General features: G+C 44.0%; 1 protein-coding gene across 1 annotated transcript in view; it reads right to left on the reverse strand.

The window, feature by feature from the left end:
- Window positions 1-15,031, reverse strand: part of LOC126419422 (uncharacterized) — a 308,724-nt gene that overhangs the window by 211,627 nt on the left and 82,066 nt on the right. Inside the window, exon 3 of the mRNA XM_050086609.1 lies at window positions 9,381-9,541. Within this exon, the coding sequence (XP_049942566.1) occupies window positions 9,381-9,541 (161 nt within the window). The remainder of the gene's footprint in view (window positions 1-9,380; window positions 9,542-15,031) is intronic.

The raw sequence follows: 15,031 nt of genomic DNA on the forward strand, positions 1-15,031 counted from the left end.
CCATCGCTCGTGCGCCGAATAACACCACGTTCGAAGTCTTAACTATCTTGATAACCTGCCATTGTAGCAGCTATAACTGATGTAACAACTGCACCAGACACTTGTTGTCTTATATAGGAGTTGCCGACTGCAGCGCCGTATTCTGCCTGTTCACATATCAGTATTTAAATCGCATGCCTACTCCGGTTTCTTTGGCGCTTCAGTGTATTTGTATTTATATAAATAATACGTCTTTAAATCTGTAAGTTATGTATATATTCTATTTGTATTTGTAAAGTTATAGGTAATTATTATACAATTAATAATAATAATAATACAGGTTGTCTTCTTTGTTTTTTTGATCTCTTTTTTTCCGCAGATGGACGTATACAATTTGCATCGGTTAGTTGCCGTCTTTAGCGACTATAAGTAAAGACTTATTATGATCAGAGGCGTTTCGCTTTATTTTAAAGCGTGTAGGTGGATTGCTTGATAGCTTTTGACTCCATTTCAACACTGTGCGTATTAACAGTTCTTGAGAACCAAGGCACTGATTCAACCGCTGTTGGTGCACTGATGAATATATACATCATTGCTAGAGTTTTCATTGGCTACCTGCAGCAGGGAGCTAGCGTATCTTTGAAATAGACTCCACAAAGAGATTGCACAGATTGAGTGGTCATCAGGCGTCTTCAGTCTACTCCCCGCCTCCCAGCCTTATGCCAAACTTGTGTCTGACTATAGTTTCTGAATGTGTTGGTGGCGTAATGCTGTCCTGTAAACTTTCTGATGGTACGGAACATCCGATAGCGTTCGCCTCTAGGAATCTGGCATTAGCACAAATGAACTATTCCAAAAACGGGCATGAGCAATAATCTCCGACATGAAAACGTTTCACGTATTCCTGTATGGTACGAAATTCCATCTGCTAACTGATCATAAGCCAGTGACCAAGCTCTCAGACAAAACGGGCCAACAACAGTAGCATGGGTAATATTTCTGAACATTTATAATTATGAATTACATTATCGACCCACTGCCTAACTCATAAATGTCGATGCAATATCTCTCACGCCTATGTGGCCAGACATCCTGAAAGAATTTTCCATAATCTATTGTTAAGAAGCAGCAGTCAAAGGACAGGAGCTACTACTTCAAGAAGTACTAATAGCTGTTCAGGGGGGACTCCAGAGTAAATTCTTTAACGAATTGAAATGGTACTTAAGATGTCGATGTTGCGTCTTCAATAGATGCCATAAAGTTCGTTTTACTCGTTGCTACTGAGGAGTAAGAATATCTTTACAAAGTTCTTTGCAAAAATGATAAATGATAGCAGTCTGACCAAAGTTTGCATTGGCACGTACGAGGGTTGGAACTTAAATAGTGGCAGCTATTTATTCACAACCCATACAAAAGAGTTACATGTTTGCACCTGTTACTGACCTTCATAGTAGTCACCAGCCTTGTGTAGAACTCGTTGCCTCCGATGTGGAAGGCGTAGTATACTGTTAGCAGAGCCTGTTCTGTTGATGGTGCGAATGAAGCGGTCCACTGCCTGTCGAATCTCTGCAACAGTTCTGAAGCGAATGCCACGAAGTGGTTCCTTCATCTTCGGAATCAAATCAAAGTCAGAAGGACTTAAATCCGGGGAGTATGGTGGATGGTACAGTACTTCCCAGTCCCATCGACCGAACAGAGCAGCCACAGACTGCGCTGTGTGCGCCCGCGCATTGTCGTGCAAAATGATGGCTGGGTTGCGCAGAAAGTGTCGCCGCTTCTTTCGCAAAGCTGGTGGCAGGTGATGCTCCAAAAACGAACAGTAATACTGTGCATTTGATTCCGAAGATGAAGGAACCACTTCGTGGCATTTGCTTCAGAACTGTTCCAGAGATTCGACAGGCAGTAGACAGCTCCATTCGCACCACCAACAGAACAGGCTCTGCTAACGGTATACTACGCCTTCCACATCACTGGCAACGGGTTCTTCACAACGCTGGTGACTACTTTGAAGGACAGTAACAGGTGCAAACATGTAACTCTTTTGTATCGGTTGTGAATAAATAGTTGCCACTATTTAAGTTCCAACTCTCGCATCTTGCATACTGTTCGATTTTCTAAGCCCATCTTCGTGAGCCCGCAATCTGTACTTGAGTTCCTGTTACTGTGCAGGTCCCCTCATCTCGGCTTGCGCTTTACCCAGACCCCGACTTAGCTGCAAGGCGTCATCATAGATCACGTGGAACACTAGGTTTTCGACGTCAAGGCCAGACCAGAGCTGATGATCCACAACAGAAATCAGCTATAGTTACGACAACCTCCATAAACTGTGCCCGCACCAAGACCTCAGAGTAACCTTTGCAACAACTGTGATCTACTGTGACCTCATCCACAGACATGCAACACCTGGCCACCCCAGGCTGGCAAGAGATCACAGACGCATGTGGGATCGTTCACATAGCTGCGGGTCCCACTGAAGACGAACCATCACCTCCTACATCTGCGTCTACATACGTACTGCACAAGCCATCATTCGGTGCGTGGCAGAGGGTACCCCGTACCACTACTAGTCATTTCACTTCCCGTTCCACTCCCAAATAGAGCGAGGGAGAGAGTCTATATGCCTCTGTGAGAGACCCAGTTTCCCTGTATTTTAGCACCGTGGTCCTCAAGCAAAACGTATGTTGGCGGTAATAGGAACACTCTGCAGTCAGCTTTAAATGCCGGTTCTCAGATTTCTCAATATCGTTCCTTGAAAAGAACGTCGTCTACACACCTGGGTTTCCTATTTGAGTGCCTGAATCATCTCTGCTTGAATGCATCTCAGCTTGCTTGCTTGTTGTTCGAACCTGCTGGTAACAAATCTAGCAACCGGCCTCTAAATGGTTTCTATGTGTTCCTTTAATCCGGCTTGGTATGGATGGCAAACACTCAAGCAGTACTCAAGAACTGGTCGCAGTAGTGTCCTACATGTCGTGTCCTTTATAGATGAACCACACGTAGATAAAATTCCCGCCGGCCTTTGTGGACGAGCGGTTCTAGGCGCTCCAGTCTGGAACCGCGCGACCGCTACGGTCGCAGGTTCGAATCCTGTCTCGGGCATGGATGTGTGTGACGTCTTTAGGTTAGTTACATTCAAGTAGTTCTACGTTCTAGGGGACTGATGACCTCAGATGTTAAGTCCCATAGTGCTCAGAGCCATTTGAACCTAAAATTCTCCCAATAAACCGAAGTTGACCATTCGCCTTCCCTACTACAATCCTTACATCCTTATTCCATTCCATAGATATGTAATCCATGTGAATGTGCCTATCAGTATATTACTAATGTTGTATTCGAACATTATGGGTTTGCTTTTCCTAATCATGTGCATTAACTTTCATTTTTCTACATTCATCACACCAAGTAGAAATTTTGTCTAAGTCATCTTGTATCTTCCAAAAATCACTCAGCGGCGACTCCTCCCGTAAACTAAAGCGCCATCAGCAAACAGCCACAGATTGCTGCTCACCCTGTCCTCCAATTTGTTTATATAGTAAATAACAACTGCCCTATCATACTTCCTTGGGACACTCCTGACGATGGTGTTGTCTCTGATGAACACTAACCGTCGAGGACAACGTATGGGGTCTTCGAGCCACCCACCTATCTGGGAACCTAATTAGAACTATATTAATACCGTCAGCTGACGACGGGCGTTGATATATATCAACGGGGACGGGTGAAAATGTGTGCTCCGACGGGGACTCGAACTTGGGATCTCCTGCTTACATGGCAGACGCTCTATCCATCTGAGCCACCGAGGACACAGAGGATAGTGCGACTGCAGGAACTATCTCGCGCACGCCTCCCGCGAGACCCACATTCTCACCCTACATGTCCACACACTACATTCGCGGTATCCCACCCCAGCACACTCATTACTTACCAAGTCCCGTAAGAGTTCTGGGAATGTGTGTGCATCCGCACAGCAGAAGGAGGTCATGGCCGGTGTTGCCAGAACTATATACTTATATATCTGGGAACCTATTCCGTGTGCTCGGACCTGCGTTAACAGCCGGAAATGGGGCACCGCATCGAACACTTTTCGAAAATCTAGGATTATGGAATTTGCCTCTTAGCCTCCATTCATTTGAGCAAAGGGCAAGCTGAGTTTCTGAACACGTGCTGATTCGTGGACAGAAGCTTTTCCGTCTCAAGGAAATTTGTTGCCTTCGAACTGAGGATATGTTCAAGAATTCTGCAGCAAGCTAATGTTAAAGATATTTATCTGTAATTCTGCGCGTCCATTCTTTTACTTTTCTTGTATTCATGAGTCACATGCGTTTCTTTCAGTCCCTTGGGACTTTGCTCTGGGCGAGAGATTCGCCATAAATGCAAGCTAAGAAAGGGGCCAATGCTGTAGAGCACTCTTTGTAAACCGAATTTAGATTCCATTCGGACCTAGCGACTTATTTCTTTTCAACTCTTTCAGTTGTTTGTCGGGAGTCTGTGCAATGATCAAAGGACGACGTTTCTGTTCAATTCTCCTGCGTGAATGATTTTTTAAACGCAAAAAAGGAAAAAAAAACTTAGGTTTGCGTTCCACTACCTTCTACCGCCACACACCAGATTGGTCAACGATTGACTGCGTGGAAGTTTTACTCCCAACTAGCATTTTTACACAGGATCAGAATTTTCTCCAGTTCCCGGCAAGATCTTTGGCTAAGGTATAATGATGGAATTTATTTTATGCTTCATGCATCGATCTTTTTACAGGCGCATTGATCTCTACTAACTTTAGCCTGTCGTCATTTGCGCGTTTTCATTTGAACTGAGAGTCGAACAGCCGTTGCTTCCTCAGCATTTCCCGAATTTCGTTTTTAAACCACGGTATGTCTTTTCCTTCCTAAATCCAGTTCTTCAGAGTACGAATCAATCTGTTTAAACGTTGCCCGTAATACCTGTACGTCCATCATGTTGGAACTAAATGATGTCAGTTCCTTGTCTAAGTGGGTTCGCTAACAACTGCTTATCTGCTCTTTCTAGCAGAAATACTCTCCTAGCCTTTTTGATTAAATTTTCATCTTTAGTGACCACAGTTGCTATGATGACATCATGGTCGTTAACTGCTGTGCATTTCTTTTGTAGCAATGTGTAAAAGGTCCGATGCCCGTCAGATCACCGAAGATAAGTGCTGTCGGGCTGGGCTAGCACTTGGATGGGTGTCCATCTGGTCTGCTGAGTGCTGTTGGCAAGCGGGGTGCACTCAGCCCTTGTGAGGCAAACTGAGGAGCTACTCGATTGAGAAGTAGCGGCTCCGGTCTCATAAACTGACATACGATCGAGAGAGCGGTGTGCTGACCACATGCCCCTCCATATCTGCATCCAGTGACGCCTGTGGGCTGAGGAGGACACGGCGGCCGGTCGGTACCGTTGGGCTTTCATGGCCTCTTCGGGCGGAGTTTAGTTTAGTTTAGTAATGTGTAAAAAGTGGTGGGCAGGAATTATTAACACTCATCTGTACACAATGACGGAAGAAACATTGCAGCACCGAAAAATAATTAATGTAGAGTACTGAAATTTCGAGAATATATTGGTCTAGGAAACATTTAAGTGATTAACAATGCAAGATTACAGGTTAATGTAAACGCTAGATAAGCCACTGCAAAAGCGAAATGCTGGTGCGTTAATAAATGGTGCAACCGCCAGAATGGTGAATGGAAACATGTAAACGCGCTTGCGTTGTACCAGTTTGTGTGATGGAGTATTACGCCAGATGCAGTTAGTTAGTCAATGCTGTTTGTGGATGACGCTTGAGGTGCCGTCCGATGAAGTGCCATATGCGCTCGATTGGAAGACATCTGTTGATCCGGCAGGCGAGGGCAACACGCCGACACTCTGTAGAGCATGCTGGGCCACAACAACGGTATGTGGGCGAGCGTTATCCTGCTGGAAAGCAGCCCCTGGAATATTCTTCATGAATGGCGGCACACAGATCGCATCATCAGATTGACTTACAAATAAGCAGTCAGGGTGCTTGGGCTAAGCACGAGAGTGCTCCTGCTGTAATACGAAATCGCCTCCCAGACCGTAACTCCAAGTGTAGGTCTAGTATGTGTAGCACGTAGACAGGTAGGTTGCAGGCTCTTAACTGGCTTCATTCTAACCAATACACGGTCGTCACTGGCACCGAAGCCGAACCAGATTTCATCAGGGAACGCAACGGATCACCGCCGTGCCCTCGAATGAGCTCTCGCTTGGCGCCACTGAAGTCGCAAACGGTGGTGGTCTGGGGTCAGTGGACCAACGCTGCGAGCAGTCATGTACAGTGGCTACATTCCTGCCAAGTCTCTCTGCAGTATCGCAAAAGGAACATCCAGCTTCTGGTAGCAGTGTTTCACGACCTCATTCAGACTCTGTTCAAGTGGTTCAAATGGCTCTGAGCATTGTGGTTCAAAAAATGGCTCTGAGCACTATGGGACTTAACTGCTATGGTCATCAGTCCCCTAGAACTTAGAACTACTTAAACCTAACTAACCTAAGGACATCACACACATCCATGCCCGAGGCAGGATTCGAACCTGCGACCGTAGCAACAGTGCGGTTCCAGACTGTAGTGCCTAGAACCGCTCGGCCACCCCGGCCGGCCTCAAACTCTGTGAGGTGTTGATAAAGGCTTCTTCGTCACCTTAAAGGGATTCTTGCCTAAAGCAAACTCACCACGTCCAGTCTCAAAGGTAACGAACTCTTACAACCGTTACAACGTGTATTTAAAACCTGATTTGCATCGTCAGAGTGGCATTACTAGCGCCACTTTCATGCATCTGGCACGAAGTCTGAATAGACGTCATCTTTCACACACAGATACGCGTATGCCAACTTTTGTTTGTGTTCCACAATTCATTATTGGTCCTGCGATTTTTTTCCGTCGTGTATTTAAAAGAATTAGAAATGTTCAACATGAAGCTCTTTTTACAGATATTTTGCGATGTGCATGAGAAATGACTCGCTCCACACCATTATGATATACAATGCAAAGTGATCCATGGAACATGAAACTAAGTAACTAACTAACTGTCTGTACTGCCACTTGCGGCACTCACAATACCACAGGCTGGCCTACAGCTACCCCTGCAGCCAGAAAATTGGCGTCAACCATCCATCTATCTCGACACCGCTTTTGTACAGCACCAGCACTAATATAGTGCTGGACTCACAAGTGGAAACTTCAGCGCCCAGCTCACTCCTATCCACAACACAGGACACTGCCCAGTTCATTACTATCCCTAAATGACAGAGGGTGTCTGTGGCAAAGTATTTTAGACTTTCTTAAACTGCTCATGACAACTATCGCTATTAATTTCTGTGAATTCCATCGATCACGAACGAAGTGCTATGTACGAGGGTGAATCAAATGAAAACCTTAAATATTTTTTAAAATATTATTTATTGTGCGGAAGTGGTACAAAGTTGTATCACTTTTCAACATAATCTACCCCACGCTCAATGCAAGTCCTCCAGCGCTTACAAAGTGCATAAATTCCTTTAGAAAAAGTTTATTTTGGTAGTCCGCGCAACCACTCATGCACTGCGTGGCGAACCTTTTCATCAGAACGAACTTCCTTCCTCCCACTGCGTCTCTGAGTGGTCCAAACATATGGAAATCACTTGGGGCAAGGTCTGGTGAGTATGGTGGATGAGGAAGACACTCAAAATGCAGGTCTGTGATTGTTGCAACTGTTGTACTGCAGTGTGGGACCTTGCATTGTCATGTTGCAAAAGGACACCTGCTGACAGCAATCCACGTCGCTTTGATTTGATTGCAGGCCGCAGATGATTTTTTAGGAGATCTGTGTACGATGCACTGGTGACAGTGGTCCCTTTAGGCACGTAATGCGCCATTCCTTGCTCGCTCTCTTCGTTTCCGGTAGGTGGAAGTGAACCCAGGTTTCGTCCCCAGTAACGATTCTTGCAAGGAAGCCATCACCTTCTAGTTCAAAGCGCCGAAGAATTTCTTCACAAGCATGAAGACGTCGTTCTCTCATTTCAAGAGTCACCTGCCGTATCTTGCAGACACTTTGTGAAACTGGAGCACATCATGCACAGTGTGGTGTGCTGACCCATGACTAATCTGTAAACATGCTGCAATGTCATTCAGTGTGTCACTCGGCGGTTTTCCTTCACGATAGCTTCAACTGCTGCAATGTTCTGTGGAGACACAACTCGTTGCGCCTGACCTGGACGAGGAGCATCTTCCACTGAAGTCACACCATTTGCGAGCTTCCTACTCCATTCGTAGACTTGCTACTGTGACAAACATGCATCACCGTACTGAACCTTCATTCGTCGATGAATTTCAATAGGTTTCACACCTTCACTACGCAAAAACCGAATAAGAGAACGCTGTTCTTCCCTGGTGCAAGTCGCAAGTGGGTGGCCATCTTTATACTGATACTGCGACGGTATGTGTGCATCTGCACTATGCTGCCACGTACAGGCTATTCTGCACGCTGTTTGTAGCACGCTTGCCAACTTACAGGATAACGGCGCGAAATTTAGATTTGTTATTGCAACTTTAAGGTTTTCGTTTGACTCACCCTCGTACCACTGCAGCTGAGCTGCATCTTCCATGCTAACCGAATGTACTAATGTAGTATCAGAGCCTGATACCAAATGTACAGAATTTATCAACATCAACGTGTATGTACACGTCATGAAGCAGATGGATTGTCTTGGATTCCCAAAGTGTTAGGTTTTTCATTCGAGGGCATTCAATAAGCAATGCAACAAATGTTTGCCAAAAGCAGGTTCGTTCTATTGAAGATTACAATACACTGTATTATTCTCCACTCTTTTGGTTACAGAACCCTATTTTTTAACACAATCTCTGTTCAATATGACGGCCTTATGCCACATTGCTGGGAAGACCTGTGTGCTCCTCTTGGCTGTGCATTTGTGTGGGGTCTTGGGTTGTCATGGAGAAGGAAAAGATAGTTTACATGTTTGTGGCGGCGACCACGCTGACATCGTTCCTTCAATTTCATGAGGTGCGTGACCTTGTTTTGATGATGACAGACGCCTCGCCCAATGAATCACTGTGCTTTTGTTATCTGCCAGATTGCCAGATCTCGACAGACATTCTGCAAGCACCTATGAATGCTCTGGTTTTCTGCCAAAAGAAACTCAATGACAGCTCTCCTCCGTTACAGACGCCATTGTGAAGGCACCGCCACCTATCGTAACTTCACGAAACTGTATGGGCTGAAGCAGGAACATTCTATGATGTTCCGCAACAAATTCCTCATTTTTTTAAGTAGAATTTGTTGCGAAAGGAAGTTGCGTTACTTATTGAACACTCCTCGCATCTTGTGAAATACGTGTATGTACTCTTACACAAGGTGCCTTCTGCTATGGCTGCTTACCTGTTGAGACCCTATATGCAGGTGAAACTCGTCCATGTCTTCTCCGGGCAAGTTCACCAGCTCAAGCTGCGACTCCTGGTCACAGGTGGCTGTCGCGTTGTACTCGGCTCTCACGCCAGACAGAACCCGCGTCACGTTCTCCGGCTCAACGAAGGTGTTGTCTGCAACCAGCAAAGTTGTGTGCTAACTCGCATAAGCTCACCAGATAAAATATTGCCCCCCCTCCCCCCGCTAAAGGCAAACACTAGGGGCAGAGCAAGTGGACTGGTCATGTGACCCTCTACTGTTAATGTAAGTTATGGCAGTGAATTAGCGTGTATGTGAACAGCCGATTTTATGCTATCAGCGCAGTAAGACGTGTAGAAAGAAGAGTTGACAGAAGGTAGAAAGAAGCTTTTGTCTTTGGGCGTGACCGTTACCATGCCATGTGTGAAGTTGCCCAATCTATTAGTGTATTAGTACAGACTGTCCTAGATGTCGGCAAGGAATTGTGTAACAGATGCAGAGATGCGTGAAACAAGATTTCAGCTCACAGGCAGAAGATACGAACGTCACAACTTGTCAAAGGCAGCCAGTTAAAATTCCGACAGGAGCTTCAAATGGCTCGGAGCACTACGGGACTCAACTGCTGTGGTCATCTGTCCCCGAGAACTTAGAACTACTTAAACCTAACTAACCTAAGGACATCACACACATCCATGCCCGAGGCAGGATTCGAACCTGCGACCGTAGCAGTCGCACGGTTCCGGGCTGCGCGTCTAGAACCGCGAGACCACCGCGGCCGGCCCGACAGGAGCTGTTGATGTTAGTGAAGCAGGTTCATCTCGGCCAATTTGCGAGCGAACATTGTGAAGGGAACTGCGTGCAATGGGAAAATGGAGTCGGATAGCTCACAGATGGCTATTGTTCCCTGCGCGACAGAAAGGTGCACATCTTCGATGCGCCGAACAATACAGAAACCTGGCAGCAGGCGTATCGTATGCTCCGTCGAGTAACGAGTTTTTTCTTTCTTCAATTGAGGCGAGATATCGAATGAACCGACGCCCTAATGATACGTTTAAGTTACAGTGAATATAGTGCAGGTTAAAGGTGATTTTGTGATACTTTTGGGACGTTTTTCGTATCAGGACCTGGGCCAACTCAATCACGTTACCGTCAGCATGAAACAAGGTATTTATTTCAAGACTCTCGGTGACCAATTGTGGCATTTCTAGTACATCTTAATTATCAGTATGCTGTGAAAAGCCATGTTGACAGGGCTGTATGGATACCTTACTACTTTGACGAAAATTCAGGTACCCTATGAGGCATCGACTGGCCTAATTCCGTAGAAAATGTTTGAGGCACTGAGGAAGTCTGATATCACTGTGTAGGGAAGCAGCTTACTCACGCTGCATAAAATTCACATCAGTCTTTCCATTGTGTGCCAGCCAGTCCGCTGTAACTAGCTCTGATGTCGTAAATGTTGCGCAATACTTTAAAAATCAAGTAAATAACCTGAAACGTTTCTAGCATGTCAGGTTCAAATGGTTCAAATGGCTCTGAGCACTATGGGACTCAACTGCTGAGGTCATTAGTCCCCTAGAACTTAGAACTAGTTAAACCTAACTAACCTAAGGACATCACAAACATCCATGCCCGAGGCAGGATTCGAACCTGCGACCGTAGCGGTCTTCGGTTCCAGACTGCAGCGCCTTTAACTGCATGGCTACTTCGGCCGGCAGCATGTCAGGAGTAATACTAAATCAATATGTGTTGAATATCACTTCCATAACTTTAACCATTTTCGAAATTTGGACGTTTTTCTGTAAAAATCATTGGCGCAACAGAAAAGAGCTAGAAACTTAAAAATTTATATTTAGATTCCTTTTGCATAATAATTTAGTAGAAACAGTATTCTGGATCTCACAAATTAAAATTTTAGTTGAAATCCATGATTTTCTGGTTTTTGTCTTAAAAATTAAGGAAGCAAGATAGATTAAGTAGGCGAATAAATAAGGCTAGGATGTTTAAATTTAAGTAGAAAGGAGATCCCCTATAATCATAAAGATGTGAGAAGTTTCAACTGAATAACTATAAAACTATAGCGATAGCGTATCTCCAAAGGGCAAGTTCAGAGCTCGTCTACTGCGTGTAGTGTAATTAAATTAATTCTTTCGCCCAAAATATTTGACTTAGCTACGTCAGACTTTTGTTATGATTACTTACCTGTGTGCTGATTGCATATTTAAATTGAGAGCTTCATCGGCCATCAGCAAAGGAAGCAATGATTTATTCGGTAACTTAAAGTGGTGCATTACTAGCCCAGCGGCTAGTCGGGAGAGCGGATTTGATCAGGCGTTCCCTTAGCCGTCCGCACCGCGGCTTTATATATAAGAACGCTGGGCGAGAAAGAAAGGCCCCAGTTCTCTCCAGACACTAATTAGCGCACAACCTGTACTGGGAGTCACGTCGCGTCGGTATCGTTGCTATAAACAGCCTCGGATGCCGTAATAAGTTCCTCGGGATACGCGTAACCATGAAATCGTTCTCGAGTGAAGTGTTACTTCTGGGATGACTTTAATGATCCATCTTCAGTTTGCGTATGTCGTATTTTCACGTGCCGCCGCGGGACAGACATTCTACCATTATTTAGCGTGGCGTTTGATGAACATTATCATCAAATTATGGCGAGCATTCACTTAAACATTTAATTTGAACAGTTATAGTTGCATCAGCGCATTAGACTCTGAACTGCTCTGGTAGTTGGATTGTGTGGATTCCTTTTTGGTCTGTGACTTTCAGAATATAGTGAACACTTTAGAGAGAAAGTTTTTTTTTTGTTTTTTTTTTTTTTTATTATGAATCCCAGACAATCTCTTAATTCCTCAGAGCTGTAGCTATAAATGTACTTCTCAGATGAAGTGAGCACTAGGAATTCTAATTACAGGCTTCACGTTTTGCTAATCACTTTCTGGTTGCCAATATTGTAGTTAGAAAGCCAGTGTTGAGAACGGCAAACAACAGCATTAAATAATTAAAAGGAACATTTAAATAACAATTAAGCAACCCGCTGCCCCACATACGGTGCATCTGCCAGGAAACAAACTGAGTAAAAGTGAAAGTGATTTTTAAATATTCGGATTCGGGAGTGAAATGCGACACGCGTCTGAGTAATAGAACAGTGATAGTGTTACGTGTGTATGTGGACGACGCAATTGGATTAACAACGCATCTGGATTGACGGAGCTGGCACTGAGTCTAGCGGCGCTGCCGGCATCGCGAGAAGCCAGTTTCGCCTCACCGCAGTTGTCCGCCGGAGCAACCGCAGCCGAGCCTGCAGTTGCGGGCCACGTAAACACACAGCAGCCGTCGAAGTGCCGTCTGCAGTTCAACGCGCCGCGTCGCATCAGTAATCCTCGTACGCCGCGCCGGCAACGCCATACGTTGTGCGGAAGGAACTAAGTTAAGTGAAAAGCTGTTAAAAATTTTACTAACCTGCACTAAAAGACTGTCGGCGATGGAACCGCCAGAAGAAACTGAGGTTAAACTTAAATCAGAACCTATGTCTGTTGAGGGAACTGTAAACCCAGACAACGGTTAAAGTGTAAATATGCATGAAAATAGTAATGTTAAAGTGAAATATGAAGTATTGTCTCCTGACAGTAGTGTGAAAGGGGCAGTGATTCAATAATAGAGAACCCTGTAGTAAAGCAGAAGTCAGAAATTGTTAATTTATTGGATGATAGTTTATCTGATGAGTTAAAAAAAACGAAACAGTCATCAGAGGTGGTAGAGTTTAAAAAGGATAAGTTAGATATGACTGATCAATCAGAAGTTTCACTTAGTTTTGATGATTCTGGTGTTGGAGCTAGTTTTTCGTCACCTGAGTGTGATAAAAAGCCAGCTAGTGAGCAACCCAAAGATACTAGGGATATTGATTTAAATGTAATATTACAAGCAATAGCTGCCAGTAATGCTAAAATGACAGCTGAATTAAAGTATGAGATTGTTGCCAGCCAAACTAATTTTAATAAACGATTGGAGGTAATGAACAATACCTTCAAGGCTGGTTGCAATAAGTTGAAAGGGGATCTGGACAGTTTGAATTATAAAATTGATTACAATCATGAGGATATTAAGAAAAAGGTTGCTCAACAATTTTCTGAAATGTATAAAACAGTAAAATCCGAAGTTGCTGAGGTTCGCAGAAACTTCCAAATGGAAGATGGGAAGCTGGAGCACAAGTTAACAGAAAAGATCGAGGCGGAATCTGAACTGTGCTCAGATAGGTTTAAAAATGTTAATATAAAAGTAAACATATGTCAAACAGAAGTAGATGCAATCAAAACTGATACTACTCATATTGTGCAAAGAGTAGATAATGTTGAAATGAGAGTAGAAAATATTAGTACTAACATTGCTAACATTGAGAGTAAATTAGCTTCAGTAACTTCTGGTAATGGTAGTATGCAACAAGTTGTAGCTGCAAACGCCGCTTTTATCGGGTGTCAGCAGTTCTTGCGGTTCGATCCACATAAAAATATCCACACGCTAGATTTCTGGAACGATTTTGAAGATGTGATTCCCCCAACTTGGTCTGAACGAGAGAAAATCTCATTTATTAGAAGCCATTTAGCAGGTGACGCCATGCGTTGGTCAGCTGATGTTATGTTGAAGTGTAAAACATTAGCGGAATTTAAAACAGCTTTCATTAATGAGTATTGGTCTAGTAATAAGCAAAATGAAGTGTTGAGAGAATTTTGGAGTGGAAAACGCTTCAATGCAGGCAAAGAATCTATTAAAGAGTTTGCTAGGTCATGGATTTCACGTTTGTCACATTTGGCGGAAAAGCTGAAACCTGAAATGATTATACTAGGTCTTGAAGCCAAACTGCCATGGTATTGGTAAACTAGAATTATATCTGCCCCTAGAGACAATCTGGATCGTTTCATTGAATATTTGGAACGTGTAGAGTGCGTTGCTGCCAATGAGGAGCAAGCACGTAATAATAGAAATGGTAATAACACTAGTAGTAATTTTAAGAACGAGCAGAATGGCAATGTAAACATCAGAACAGTAGGTGTTCGCCATCCTAAGAGAGGTAGGAATTGGAGAAATAATTATCAGAACCAACAATGGCATCCAAATGATAGTAATTTTGTTCCGAACAAAATTATGCAGGTAAACAACAGTGCGGAAAGCAATGCTGTGCCAGTTAACTATAATGGAAATAAAGGAAACAGTAGTAGGCCGAGGCAGGAAAACTAGTTCCCGTCTATGAGGACACTGGCGCTCACCAGGCGGTTACTTTTCCTAAGCCAGTAGTTATAGTAATTGGTAAGACAGATCAGAATACTCAAACTGAACATGTGGATGAGGGATCGGTAGCATCTAAGGATACAGTAGAAATATTAGATCACTCACAGTATTTGATAGATACCGTGTTAGAGACGCTTTCTAATTGGGAAGAGAGAGGGAAGGCGCAGCAGTGTAATGGTAGGGAAGAGCTACAAAATACTAAATTGTCAGGTGAAGAAGCAGAAGAAATTCATGCTTATATTAACGATGAGGATGATGTGCTCTTATCTAAAGTGCATGTGCAGGATACTGTACTAATAGATTTAGGACAGGAGGTAAGTGAGAATGTAGAGGATAGCCTGTTGGGGGTC

Source organism: Schistocerca serialis, chromosome 9, assembly GCF_023864345.2.
Source record: "Schistocerca serialis cubense isolate TAMUIC-IGC-003099 chromosome 9, iqSchSeri2.2, whole genome shotgun sequence".
Lineage (NCBI taxonomy): Eukaryota > Metazoa > Arthropoda > Insecta > Orthoptera > Acrididae > Schistocerca > Schistocerca serialis.